Source organism: Dipodomys merriami, unplaced genomic scaffold (genome assembly GCF_024711535.1).
Source record: "Dipodomys merriami isolate MVZ:Mamm:240054 unplaced genomic scaffold, mDipMer1.0.p SCAF_11, whole genome shotgun sequence".
Taxonomy (NCBI): Eukaryota; Metazoa; Chordata; class Mammalia; order Rodentia; family Heteromyidae; genus Dipodomys; species Dipodomys merriami.
This window is the reverse complement of record NW_027202382.1, coordinates 43,121,725-43,134,193: the sequence shown is the minus strand read 5'-3', so window position 1 is coordinate 43,134,193 and position 12,469 is coordinate 43,121,725. Positions and strand designations below refer to the sequence as shown.

General features: G+C 47.3%; 1 protein-coding gene across 1 annotated transcript; it reads right to left on the bottom strand.

Moving 5' to 3' along the window:
• Positions 1 to 5,295: 5,295 nt before the first annotated feature.
• Positions 5,296 to 12,397, bottom strand: Swi5 (SWI5 homologous recombination repair protein; the record flags this gene model as incomplete). The annotated part of the gene is made up of 5 exons (XM_070005131.1): positions 5,296 to 5,796; positions 8,170 to 8,264; positions 8,904 to 9,025; positions 11,895 to 11,943; positions 12,231 to 12,397. Coding segments are annotated over 5 exons (498 nt in total), but the record flags the coding sequence as incomplete, so codon positions are not given.
• Positions 12,398 to 12,469: the final 72 nt, after the last annotated feature.

The window sequence follows — 12,469 nt, the reverse complement described above, 5'->3', positions numbered from 1 at the left end:
ACTATTGGGGTCACCTTGAGCAATCCATATCACAATGTAGCTTTTTTTTTTTTTTTTTTCTTTGTCGGTTATGGGGCTTGGGCCTGGGCGCTGTCTCTTAGCTCTTCAGCTCAAGGCGAGCGCTCTACCACTTGAGCTACAGTGCCACTTCTGGTTTTCTGGTGGTTTATTGGAGATAAGAGTCTCACGGGCTTTTCTGCCTGGGCTGGCTTTGAACTGCGATCCTCAGATCTCAGCCTCCTGAGTAGCTAGGATTACAGGTGTGAGCCACCAGAGCCCCGCACAATGTAGCTTCTTATTGCCCATCACTAGTGGCTTCAAATTCAGGAATAACAGCTGCCAGAAAGACCCCTTCTTCTATGTGGAGTGTCGTGAGGATCTGGCCTGTAGCCATTGGCCTGGAGGCACCTTAGCCATATTCTCAGTTGCTGTCCTGGCCATTGAGCACATGAGTGGACACTGCCCTCTTGAGGCTGGTGCCTCTCATGACACCTGGGAGAGCCCATGTAGTATTGGAGAAGTGGGTCCCAGTGATGCTTTTCTTCCCAGACCCTCCTTGGGTACTTAAAATTGTTTTCATCTACACCAAATAACCAAGTAGACCAGGCCTGCAAATCACATTCTCAGTCATTCTCCAACCAGACTAAATCCCTCTCGGTCTTAGGCAAAGTTCTCTATCTCTGGGCCTTTACACATGCTGATTCCCCACTTGAATAATTCTCTCACATTTTAACCTGCCTGATTCTACTATACAGGCATCAATATTTCTTTCTTCCACAGATCTGACAGTGTCTCAGATTGCTCAGATATTGCTCAAACATGCTCCTCTGACATTCTTTCTTTGTGTGTCTGTGTGTATGCCAATCCTGGAGCTTGAACTCAGGGCCTGGGCACTATCCCTATGGTTTTGAGCTCAAGGCTGGAAATTTATCACTTGAACCACAGCTCCACTTCTGGCTTTTCTGGTGGTTAATTGGAGATAAGAATATCAGGAAATTTTTTGCCCAGACTCACTTTGAACAGTGATCCTCAGATCTCAGCCTCCTGAGTAGCTAGGATTACAGGTGTGAGCCACTGGCACCTAGCCCCATGACAGTCTTCTACCAACTTGTTTATTGCTTCTTAGCTCCTATTGGCAGGCTGGCACTGTGTGGCAGAGATATATAGATCATAGGTCTTAGCATCTGATGCTCAGACACTTCTTTTTTTACAGGCTCAGGCTAGGCAAGCCCAATCTCCGCACAGAGGGAGTGAGGCTTCTTCTGTGGTCATCTATTCTGAAGCCTGCCTGCTCTCCTTCAAGGTAGAAAGATGTGGCTTAGCTGGGCTCTGGTGGCTCACACCTGTAATCCTAGCTACTCAGGAGGCTGAGATCTGAGGATCACAGTTCAAAGCCAGTCCGGGAAGGAAAGTCCATGACACTCTTATCTCCAATAAACCACTAGGAAACTAGAAGTGGCGCTGTGGCTCAGCGGTAGAGCACTCACCTTGAACTGAAGAGTGGAGGGACAGCAACCAGGCCTAGAGTTCAAGCCCCATGACTGACCAAAAAAAAACCAACAAAAAAAACATGTGGCTTAGGTCACTGAGAGGGCACTGAGGCCTTAGGTGAGGTGGCATTAAAACCTTGAATCTTAGAAGTATATCTCAGCTCTCATTCTATCTCATTTCATCACCAGCTCTTATCCAAGACTGAAGTGCACAGGTCCAGGACCACCACATGAATGAATACTGAATGTATGAGTTGTGATTTGACATGAATCTGACAAAGTCTTGCTCTTTGAATATACTCAGTGTACCCAGTCTGCTAGGAGAGTCCAGTGTGAGCAGGTCGGATGGAAGTTAGATGGTTCTGGCTCTGCCAACAGATTCACTGAGACTTTGACAGGTTGCTTCCTCTCCTCCACCGCTTCCTCTCAAGATCTGAGACCAGGACTCATACTCAGTACCTGCCGATTTTACTCATTGGCTAGTGCTCTACCAACTGAGCCAAGCCTCCAACCTTGCTCCCCCTCTTTTGAGTCTTAAATTTCATCATATGTAAAATGTGCACAATAAAAACCTATTTGGTTTGTGGGAATACCAATTGACACTCTATTGTATAACATTAATAAATGGCAGCTGGGCAGTGGTGGCTCTAGCTACTCAGAAGGCTGAGATATGAGAATTGCAGTTCGAAGCCAGTCCAGGCAGGAAACACTCTTATCTACAATTAACCACTCAAAAACTAGAAGTAGTACTGTGGCTCAACTGGTAGAATGTTAGTCTTGAGCACAGAGAGGCTTATGGGTAGCACCTAGGCGCTGAGTTCAAACCCCACAACAGACCAAAAAAAAAAAAAAAAAAGGAAAGAAATGGCATACCTAGGTTTGGAATGTGGATTAGTGGTAGAGTTTGATTCCTCAGTACCACATAAAAGAAATAAAAAATTAGGAAAAAAAAAAAAAAAGCCAGGCACTGGAGCTTAAATCTGTAATTCTAGTTACTAAGGAGGCTGAGATCTGAGGATCAAGATTCAGCTTGAAGCCAGTCCAGGCAGAAAAGTCCATGAGACTCTTATTTCACTGTCTATGGCTTAAGTTTTTTTGTTTTTGTGTTTATCATGGGGCTTGAACTCTGGGCTTGGGTGCTGTCCCTATGCTCTTCAGCTTAAGGTGAGCGCTCTACCACTTGAGCCATAGTGCCACTTCCCGTTTTCTAGTAGTTTATTGGAGATTAGAGTCTCACCAACTTTCCTGCCCAAGCTGGCTTTGAACTGCGATCCTCAGATCTCAGCCTTCTGAGTAGCTAGGATTATAGGCATGAGCCACCTGTGTCTGGCTCTATGGCTTAAGTTTTAGAGCACTAGCCTTGAGCACAAAGAGGCTCAGGGACAATTCCCAGGCCCTGAGTTTAAGCCCAAGAACCAGAAAAAAAAAAAAAAAAAAAAAGACTGTAATCCTAGCTACTCAGGAGGCTGAGAGCCGAGGATTGAGTTTCACAGTTTGATGCCAGTCCAGGCAGGCAAGTCTGTGAGTCTCTTTTTTTTTTTTTTTTGCCGGTCATGGGGCCTGAACTCTGGGTCTGGGCGCTGTCCCTCACCTCTTCAGCTCAAGGCTAGTGCTCTACCACTGGAGCCACAGCGCCACTTCCGGCTTTTTCTGTTTATGTGGTGCTGAGGAATCGAACCCAGGGCCTCATGCTTGCAAGGCATGCACTCTACCGCTGAGCTACCTTCCCAGCCCCTGTGAGTCTCTTATCTTCAATTAACTACCAAAAAACTGCAAGTGGAGCTGTGGCAAGTGGCTGTTAGCCTTAACTGAAAAAGCTATGGGACATTACCCAGGCCCTGTGTTTAAGCCCACACAAAATTACATATGGTAAAACTGCTAATTCAATATATAGTTCTGAGACTAACACATTGTAGATTCTTGTTATGACACAATAATTGCACCAAATTCTTTGTGTTATATTCATGTTATGTTTTATTTTTGTTTATGTGGTACCAAGGAATTGAACCCAGGCTTCATGCACATGAGGCAAGCATTTTACTAGTAAGCCACATTCCTAGCCCTTACCTTTTCCCTACACGGTCAATAGACATGGTGGTCATTGATTGCTGAAAGTATTATTTTGTTTGTTTTTTGTTTCTGTGCAACTCCAGGGCCTGGGTGCTGTCTCTAACCTTTTGTGCTCCAGGCTAGTGTGCAAGCATTATCTTCATCAATCACCCTGAAGGTAGGTCTTTGCTTGTGTTTGTTGTAGCTAGGCTTTGACTATATCCTTCAATGCCCCTGTCCTTTTGTGTTTTTCAAATACGATCTGGTACTTTTGCCCAGGGTGGCCTTGGACAGTGATCCTACAGCATCCAGAGCAAGTGGGATTATATAAGCATACCACCATATCAAACTTGAGATAGGGTCTTGCTAGCTTTTTGCTTGGGCTAGGCTGGAACCACTACCCTCCTCAATCTCTGCGTCCCAATTGGCTGGGATTACACGGTAAGCCTCTGGGCCAGGCTGTCTTTTATCTTGATTACATGCCCAATTTCTTTCGTGAGATTAATCTTTTCCAAACCTTTTACAGGTTTCTCAGATCCTTTATGATACTTTTCAATTTTTCCGTATATTGCCTTCTTCACATTCTAGAATAATCAAGCCAATCTCATTTAGGACAATTTTTTTTTTGGGGGGGGTCCGGTCGTGGGGCCTGAACTCTGGGCCTTGGCGCTGTCCCTCAGCTCTTCAGCTCAAGGCTAGCGCTCTACCACTTGAGCCACAGCGCCACTTGCAGCTTTTTTCTTTTTGCTTATGTGGTGCTGAGGAATGGAACCCAGGGCCTCAGGCATGCAAGGCAAGCGCTCTACCACGGAGCCACCTTCCCAGCCCATCATTTAGGACAATTAAAAAATTTTTTTTTACAATACAGAAAAAAATATTTTGGCTGGGCGCTGGTGGCTCACGCCTGTAATCCTAGCTACTCAGCAGGCTGAGATGTGAGGATCAGGGTTTAAAGGCAGCCGGGGAAGGAAAATCCATGAGACTCCATGAGTTCAAGCTCCAGAACTGACAAAAAGGGGGAAAAAAAAGTTTTGCTATATGTTCAATCACTTGTCTGCCCTCATGTAAATTGTCAGCCCAAATTTGATAAAACTAGGTTTACTATTTTATTGTCAATTATGGGGCTTGAACTCTGGCATGGGTGCTGTCCCTGCACTCTTTAGCTCAAGGTGAGTGCTCTACCACTTGAGCCACAGAGTCATTTCAGGTTTTCTAGTGGTTTATTGGAGAGTCTCACAGACTTTCCTGCCCGGGCTGGCTTTGAACTGAGATTCTTAGATCTCAGCCTCCTGAGTAGCTAGAATTATAGGTGTGAACCACCAGCACCCGGCAAGTTTACTAATTTTTTTTTTCAAACAAGTTGTTTTCTCTTTATCTTGGTAAAAATCACAAGAAGATAGCAGGGAGAAAAATCACATTTCTGAGGAAAAGCTCTGTTACTAGATTACAGCTGTTCATTTTTCTAGGCTTTTATCACCTACATGTAGACTGAACAAAATCCAAATTCTTCTAGTTCCCTGTAATATTTATAACTGAGAACAAAAACTTCTCTCGACTGGGGCATGATGCAAGTGATAAGCACATCTGCCTGAATCTCGGAGTTCAAACTCCAGTACTGTCAAAAAATAAGAAAGAATGATATAATGGATTTAAGGCATTTAGCTCAGTGCCTGGTATGTGTAAGGCTGTTCTGGTCAGATACAGGCAGTTTCCCAAGTATGACTGGGGCTATAAAAAGAGGGAGTAAGAATAGAGATTCATACCAAGATTGCACATGTTTATTAGGAAATGTTATGTAAGGAACAGTCTAAACCCATCCCAGACAGACAAATTCAAGAGTCTTCTCTCTTATTATCCAGCAAAAAGCCTGAACTGGAGGCATGGTTCAAATGGAAGAGTGCCTTTCATAAGTGAAAAATCCAAGTGGGAGCACGAGGACTCAAGTTCAAACCTCACCAAAAATATTTTAAAAATGGAAAAAATGCAGGCACATGTCCAGAAACAAGAAGCGCTGGGACCCTTCAGGAACCCTGGAATTGGCACTATCCACCACTCAGAGGTTCATCCAAGTTAGTACAGAATCTAGCATTTTCTCTGGATAATTTGCATGTGAAGTGGATGGGCTCTGACTGCTTTTCCTGTGCACATCTGCTGTCCCAGTAGGCTGAAGACAAGAGGCTGGACACCACTACTCAGTCACTCATGTCCAGATCAAATTCTGGATACAGCTCTTTAGTTGTGACACCTCGGATAACAGCTGAAAGGAAGGACAGACGCAGATTGTCCAGTTGGGGAAGAGAGGGTATATGGGCCAAAACCCTGAACCAGCACTGCTGTTTAACCCCCGAGGACCAACCCTTCTGGCTTTTAGTCAGTGCCTACACTTACATCTCACCCAGCTGGCAAAGGTGCTCATCTTGCTTCTCCTTCCTGGTCTCTCCCTGTAAGCCTTGGCCCTGTCTGCTCTATACCCAGCAGCCTGCATTCCTGCATGGACCAGATACGGATGCTCAGCATTTGGTCTAGGAGCATTTGACTCTTCCTGAACTTTCACCCATTCTGCAGAATGAGAAGCAGTTCTCTTAGAATCCTTTGCCACAGAGCAGCAAGGTATTTCTTGAACTATAAACTGTCTTCACACCAGATGCCCAAGTGCTCAGCATGGGCCAGGAGCCAGCCCTTGACTGTCTACAGCCTGTGTGACACTTCCTCCTGTAGCTCTCTCTCAAGGGCTTGTCTTGTTTTCCTCAACTGTCTGTCCTTAGAGGCCTCCTTGTGCAACTTATTTTGGTCTCACTTGCTACCTTCTTCAGACTCAGCACCCTTCCCATTTCTGTCCTTTGCTTCCTTCAGGACACTTACATATTATACAATTTACTGCATTCATCTACTGCTTGACCATTCTGTCTACCCCGAACTCCAAACCCTAAGCCACATGAGAAAAGACCTTCAAGTGTCTATTTTACCAGCATCCCCAGCACCCTGTAGAGTGCCAAGTACAGAGTAGAAGCCCAATTAACTACTCACTAAATAAAAATGGAATAGGCCACCAGCTCCATCTCTTAGGACATAGGGGGGATTGGGGGGGGGAAGAATGCTTGGGGCTGGGAAGGTGGCTCAGTGGTAGAGTGCTTGCCTTGCATGTATGAGGCTCTGGGTTCGATTCCTCAGCACCACATAAGCAGAAAAAGCCAGAAGTGGTGCTATGGCCCAAGTGGTAGAGTGCTAGCCTTGGGCTGAAAAGCTGAGGGACAGCCGACCAGGCCCAGAGTTCAGGCCCCATGACTGACAAAAAAAAAACAAAAACAAACCAAACAACAACAACAAAAAAATCCAACAAATGCTCCTAACAGCCAGATGCCAGTAGCTCACACCTGTCAACCTAGCTACTGAATCTCAGTTCAAAGCCAGCTCAGGTAGGAAAATCTGGGAGATTCTTTTTTTTTTGGTTAGTTGTGGGGCTTGAATTCTGTGCCTGGGTGCTGACCCTGACTCTTCAGATCAAGGCAAGTGCTCTACCACTTGAGCCACAGCACCACTTCCAGTTTTCTGGTGGTTAACTGGAGATAAGAGTCTCACAAATTTTCCCGCCCAAGCTGGCTTTGAACCATGATCCTCAGATCTCAGCCACCTTAGCAGTTAGGATTACAGGCGTGAGCCACCAGCCACCAGCGCCTGGCTGGGAGATTCTTATCTCCAATTAAACACCAAAAAGCCATAAGTAAAGCTGTGGCTCAAGTGGTAGAGTGCTAGCCTTGAACATAAAAGCTATGCTTAGAGATAGCATCCAGGCATGAGTTCAGGACTAGCACCCAAAAAAAAGGAAAAAGAAAAAAGAATGCTCTTAACATTAGGCTGGGTTCTATCACACCCCAGAGCCCCAAGTCATTCCCGTTACTAATCTATATTTCCCTCTTGCTTTCTCTTTTCCTCCTCTGGGATTCGTTTTCCAATGAAACAGAGAAATACAAGAGTCCTTTCTGCCCTGGAATATTAGATTGCTCTGTGTTAGGGATGCTGATGGAGACAGATTTCAGCAACAGGTGTTAAGACTAATGCAGCTCTGGCTACTGTGCCATTTTACCATTGGACATAATGCTCACAAATTAGAGCCAGATAGAGGAACTGGAGTGCTTGTTTAAAGCCATCTACACATTGCCTTACCTCCTAGCTGGCCTTACTTCCAAGGAGAGCTTCCCTGATTTATGAGTATCTGCCTTGGCTAAAGCCCCCTGGCTAGTAAGACTGAGCTGAAGGGAGAACAGAACACCCCTTTAATTCACCAAGGTATTTGCTAGCTCTTGAGTAAGTTAGCCACTTGAGGCACAGATGATATTTCAATCATTCTGAGGGCTCTGGAAAACCAGGGCCTCTCAATCCTCAGACTTACAGATGGGGCAGCCCTGCTGAAACTTGCTCCAAGGCAGGCCCTGTCATTGGGGTGAAAAATCCCAGAATTAAGGTAGGAGCCCCAAAGTGGTCTTGCTAGGTGGCCAGTTGGAAGAAAGGCTGGTGGGAGGGGCTAGAGCATTCTAGGAGTTGGGCAGCTGAGAAGGGTGGGAGATATGGCAAGTTGGAAGGCTTAGGAACGAAATCCAACACCCTTAGGGGAGGGGAAAGTCTTGCTCACCCAGCTTGCCCAGCAGCATCTGTCCTACATCCTTGATGTCATTATACTCATGGAGCTGGGAGATGTGGTCATCCAGTTCATCCACACTGTAGCCCCTGGGATGGGGGAGGAAGGGACAGAACTGTTAGGAAAGCTGATGAGGATCCCTGACTTCAGGGGATACAGGGCTGTGTTTAGCCAAAGTTCTCTTCATGCCTACAAGGTGCTAGAGGTTTAGTGCTAGTGGAGCAGACATCACCCTCCTGAGGCTAACAGTACAACAAGGGATCTGCACAGCCCCTCCCTCCTAGCAAACGTGTCTTGTACACTGAGGGAAGGGCCTTTAGCCACATTAGTGCTATGAGACTCTGGCCACAGCTGAGGGACTCCAGATGGGCACATGATCAGGGATCAGGCAGATTCCCTCATGGGTGAAATACCTATTTCAGTGCTGCTCAGTCTCTGCCACATGGCTGGAATGAGAAAGCTATAGAACTGAAGGTACTGGGGAAGAGCCAGCCTCCAGTACCCTCAAAGAGAGAATGGGGGTGACTACTGGGGATTGACCCCAGGGCCTCTTGCATGCTAGGCAAGTGCTCTACCACTTAAGCTGCATTTTCAGTCCTTGTTTTTCATTTTTGTAATGCAGAGGATAGAACCTAGGGCCTCCTACATGCTAGGCAAGTGCTCCATCACGAAGTCACATCCCAGCCCAAAGGCTGTCTTAACCACACTAGGGATCCAGTAAGACTTACTCAGATATTAGTTGATAGATCTCTTTATCCAGCATTTCCTTCTTGTCCTTCAGTTTCTGAATATCAAGGTTCAGGAACTCCTCATTGGTCCCATAGGTCTGGCCAGATTTGGGAGATGGCCGCTGAGTGGCAGAAAAAGTCATTAGCTGAAGTGACCAGCAAGCCACAATTTAGAGCCTATATCACGTCCTCTAATAGCCATTTCCCATTCTGCTTGGTAACAGGCCCCCCCATTACCCAACCCCAGAATACCAGTATACTTCTCAGCTTCCCTATGACTAAGTTATGACAAGTGAAACTTCACTAAAAGTAGCATGTGATACTCTAGGAAGTGTCCTTCCATGGAGTGTCCAGGCTCCTTTCTGGCCTCTCAGTCTAGCTGTGTGGATATAATGCTGGAGCTGAACAGCAGTCTTGGATGATGAGGCTTGAATGATGAACCCTTTAGGAGGCTAGAATACAAACTAGAGGCCAGAATCCTTGATGGCTGTTTAAACCACCATTAGTGGCATTGTCTTTTCCACTTCTAGCCAAACCCAGTCCTAACTAGCAGGTTTACCCAGGCCTCCAACCTGACCCTAGGTAATTTACGTTGGGTCTCCTGAGGTTCCCCTGGAGTCTGCAATATTACTGGGGTTATAATCTCACTGTATACTAAAACTCTTCACTGAGGCTATACTTCACCTTTGCCCTTTCTGCCTCCAAAAACCACTAAGGCCAGGGTCTAGCACATAGCTAATCTTCCAGAAGGATGAACTGTCTATACATGATACAAGAAAGGGGAAAACACAGTTCCTGTTCTTAGGCTAGCAGTAGTGAGTTAGCAGTTTGCCAGCACTGGCAAAAAGTCCAGATCAACACTTCCAGTTGGACTCCTGTATTCAGAAATACTTAGCCAAGGCTCAGAGAGAAAAATATTCAGAAATTATGTTATGTCCTTCCTACATTTAAGCATCAACTTACAAGTTACCTCATCAGAAAGGTTCCTCTCTGGCAGTCCTGTCTCCCTAAAGTGGTGCCTCAATCACCACAACCTGTCCCTTTGTTGTTGCTCCATTTTTTTTTTTTTGTGCCAGTTCTGGGGCTTGAACTCAGGGCCTCATGGTCTTGTTTGGTTTGTTTTTCACTCAAGGCTGGCATTCACTTGAGCCACAGCTCCACTTTTGCAATTTTTTTTTTCTGTTGGTTGTGGGGCTTGAACTCGGCCTGGGCGCTGTCCCTCAGCTCTTCAGCTCAAGGATAGTGCTCTACCACTTGAGCCAAGCGCCACTTCCAGCTTTTTGCTTATGTGGTGCTGAGGAATCGAACCCAGGGCCTCGAGCATGCAAGGCAAGCGCTCTACCACTGAGCCACCTTCCCAGCCCATTTCTGGCTTTTTTTTTTTTTTTTTTTGGGGTCCGGTCATGGGGCTTGAACTCTGGGCCTGGGCGCTGTCCCTCAGCTCTTCAGCTCAAGGCTAGCGCTCTACCACTTGAGCTATAGCGCCACTTCCGGCTTTTTTCTTTTTTTATGTGGTACTGAGGAATCGAACCCAGAGCCTCATGCATACAAAGCAAGTGCTCTACCACTGAGCCACCTTCCCAGCTCCTCTGGCTTTTTCTTTTATGTAGTACTGAGGAATTGAACCCAGGGCTTCATGTGTGCTAGGCAAACACTCTTTGTCCACTGATGATAGCACAGGGTCTACAACAGCACTTGGTCTATAGTAGACAATAAGTATTTGTCAAATGAGGATGTAATAATAAATACCTAATTGATTAATTTTAAGTCAAATGCTTTGAAGTGCAGTATCTAACTCTGAAGGAAGCTCATCTAACAGGCCAATGGATCTGAGCCAGAAGCCTGGCTAAGGCTTCCAGAGGAAGCAGAGCTTTAAGGGATAATTAGACATTAACTTGACAAAAAGCTAAAAGAGTATTGCAGACAAAGGACTTGGTATATTCAAATACTCAATGCAGGAAAGCATACATGAGAATGGGCAAGTGGAGAACCAATGGTGAAGACAAGACCAAAAGAAGCCAACCTGAAGCAGGGTGCCGGTGGTTTATGCCTGTAATCCTAGCTACTCAGGAGGCTGAGATCTGAGGATCATGGTTTGAATCCAACCCGGGTAAGAAAACAGTCCATGAAACTCTTATCTCCAAATCAACCACCAGTAAACCATAAGTGGCTCTGTGGCACGCTCCCTTTGAGCTGAAGAGCTGAGGGACAGTGCCCAGGCCCAGAGTTCAAGCTCCATGACCAACCAAAAAAGAAAAGCCAACCAGAGGTGCTGTTAGAAAGGATGGCAAGGCAGGGTTCACAGGAGGGACCACAGGCAAATGTGAGGACAGTGGGATGAGGAGTTGTTTGGTGGTTCTAGTAGGATGCAAGTGTAGTTTCAAACTCAGTAAATAGGAAGGCAAAGATAATTTGCAGGCAGCTGTGTCTAGGAAAATAGTCAGGGCTGCTAAGAGACCAGACACCAGACACAGGGGTGAGCATACAGCTGGCTGACACTACAAAAACAGAAAAGCCGGAAGTGGTGCTGTGGCTCAAGTGGTAGAATGGCTAGCCTTAAGTAAAAGCAGCTCAGGGACAGTGCCCAGGCCCTGAGTTCAAGCCCCAGGACTGGCAAAAAGAGTCTCATGGGGACTTTTCTGCCCAGGCTGTTCCAGCCGTGATTCTCAGATCTCAGCATCCTGAGTAGCTAGGATGTAGCCACCGGCTTCCAGGGAGACCCTTATTTAAGCATGGCAAGTGAGAGGAAAGGAGACAACTGTTTGTTGGTAGCTAAAGGAGTGGGCAGCCTAGGGAAGGGCCATGCAGGATTACAGGCGGAGTTGGGTTAGGGGAGAAACCAGCGAGCAAGAGGATTTGACCCTTTGAAAAATGGAAGGCGGGAAGTTCCTCCGAGCAGGTTTACTGAGGAACGGTCTTGGGGAGAGCTGATGGGGAGGTGCGAGGCGGGTGGGTCGTGGAGGAGGTGCGGGGATGCCCAGACATACTCACCGGGGACCGGAAGGGCCCGCGGCAGCTTCGGTTCGGCCCCGGCTCCGTCCTGGAGAGGGATGCAAAGAGAAAGGCTGACTGTTGAGAGCCGGGGGACGGGTGTCCTGGCGGTGCGAAGGGAACAGGCAGCTGAGCAGTAGGGGACTAGGGCTGGGTCCGGCCGCGAGGGCGTCCGGCGCACGGCTGCGCTCCGAGGCCCAGGAGGAAGGGGGTGCGCTGCGCAAAGTGGGGTCTGTCTAGAGGACTGGGAGATGACTTCTCCAAAGTGCAAGTACCGGACACAGTGAGAGGAAACAGGAAAGGGGCTGTAAAAACGGTTGCCCGTTCCTCGCCCACCTTCTGAGCCCTGGGGTCCGAGGCCCCCGGGTCGGGGGAGTCTGCAGCGAAGGGCGGTCCAGGGCAGCGGAGCGAGCGCGGCTTCTCAGGTTCGCCAGGTGACTAGACTTCTGCGAGGAACGCAGCAAACGGTCACCAGTACGGCTGCGCGCGCACCCAAAAGGAATTTACCCGCCCCTAAGAATGGGCGGGGTAGGATCCCGGAGGTGCGCGCGCAGCTCCAAGACTACGCCCCTCGC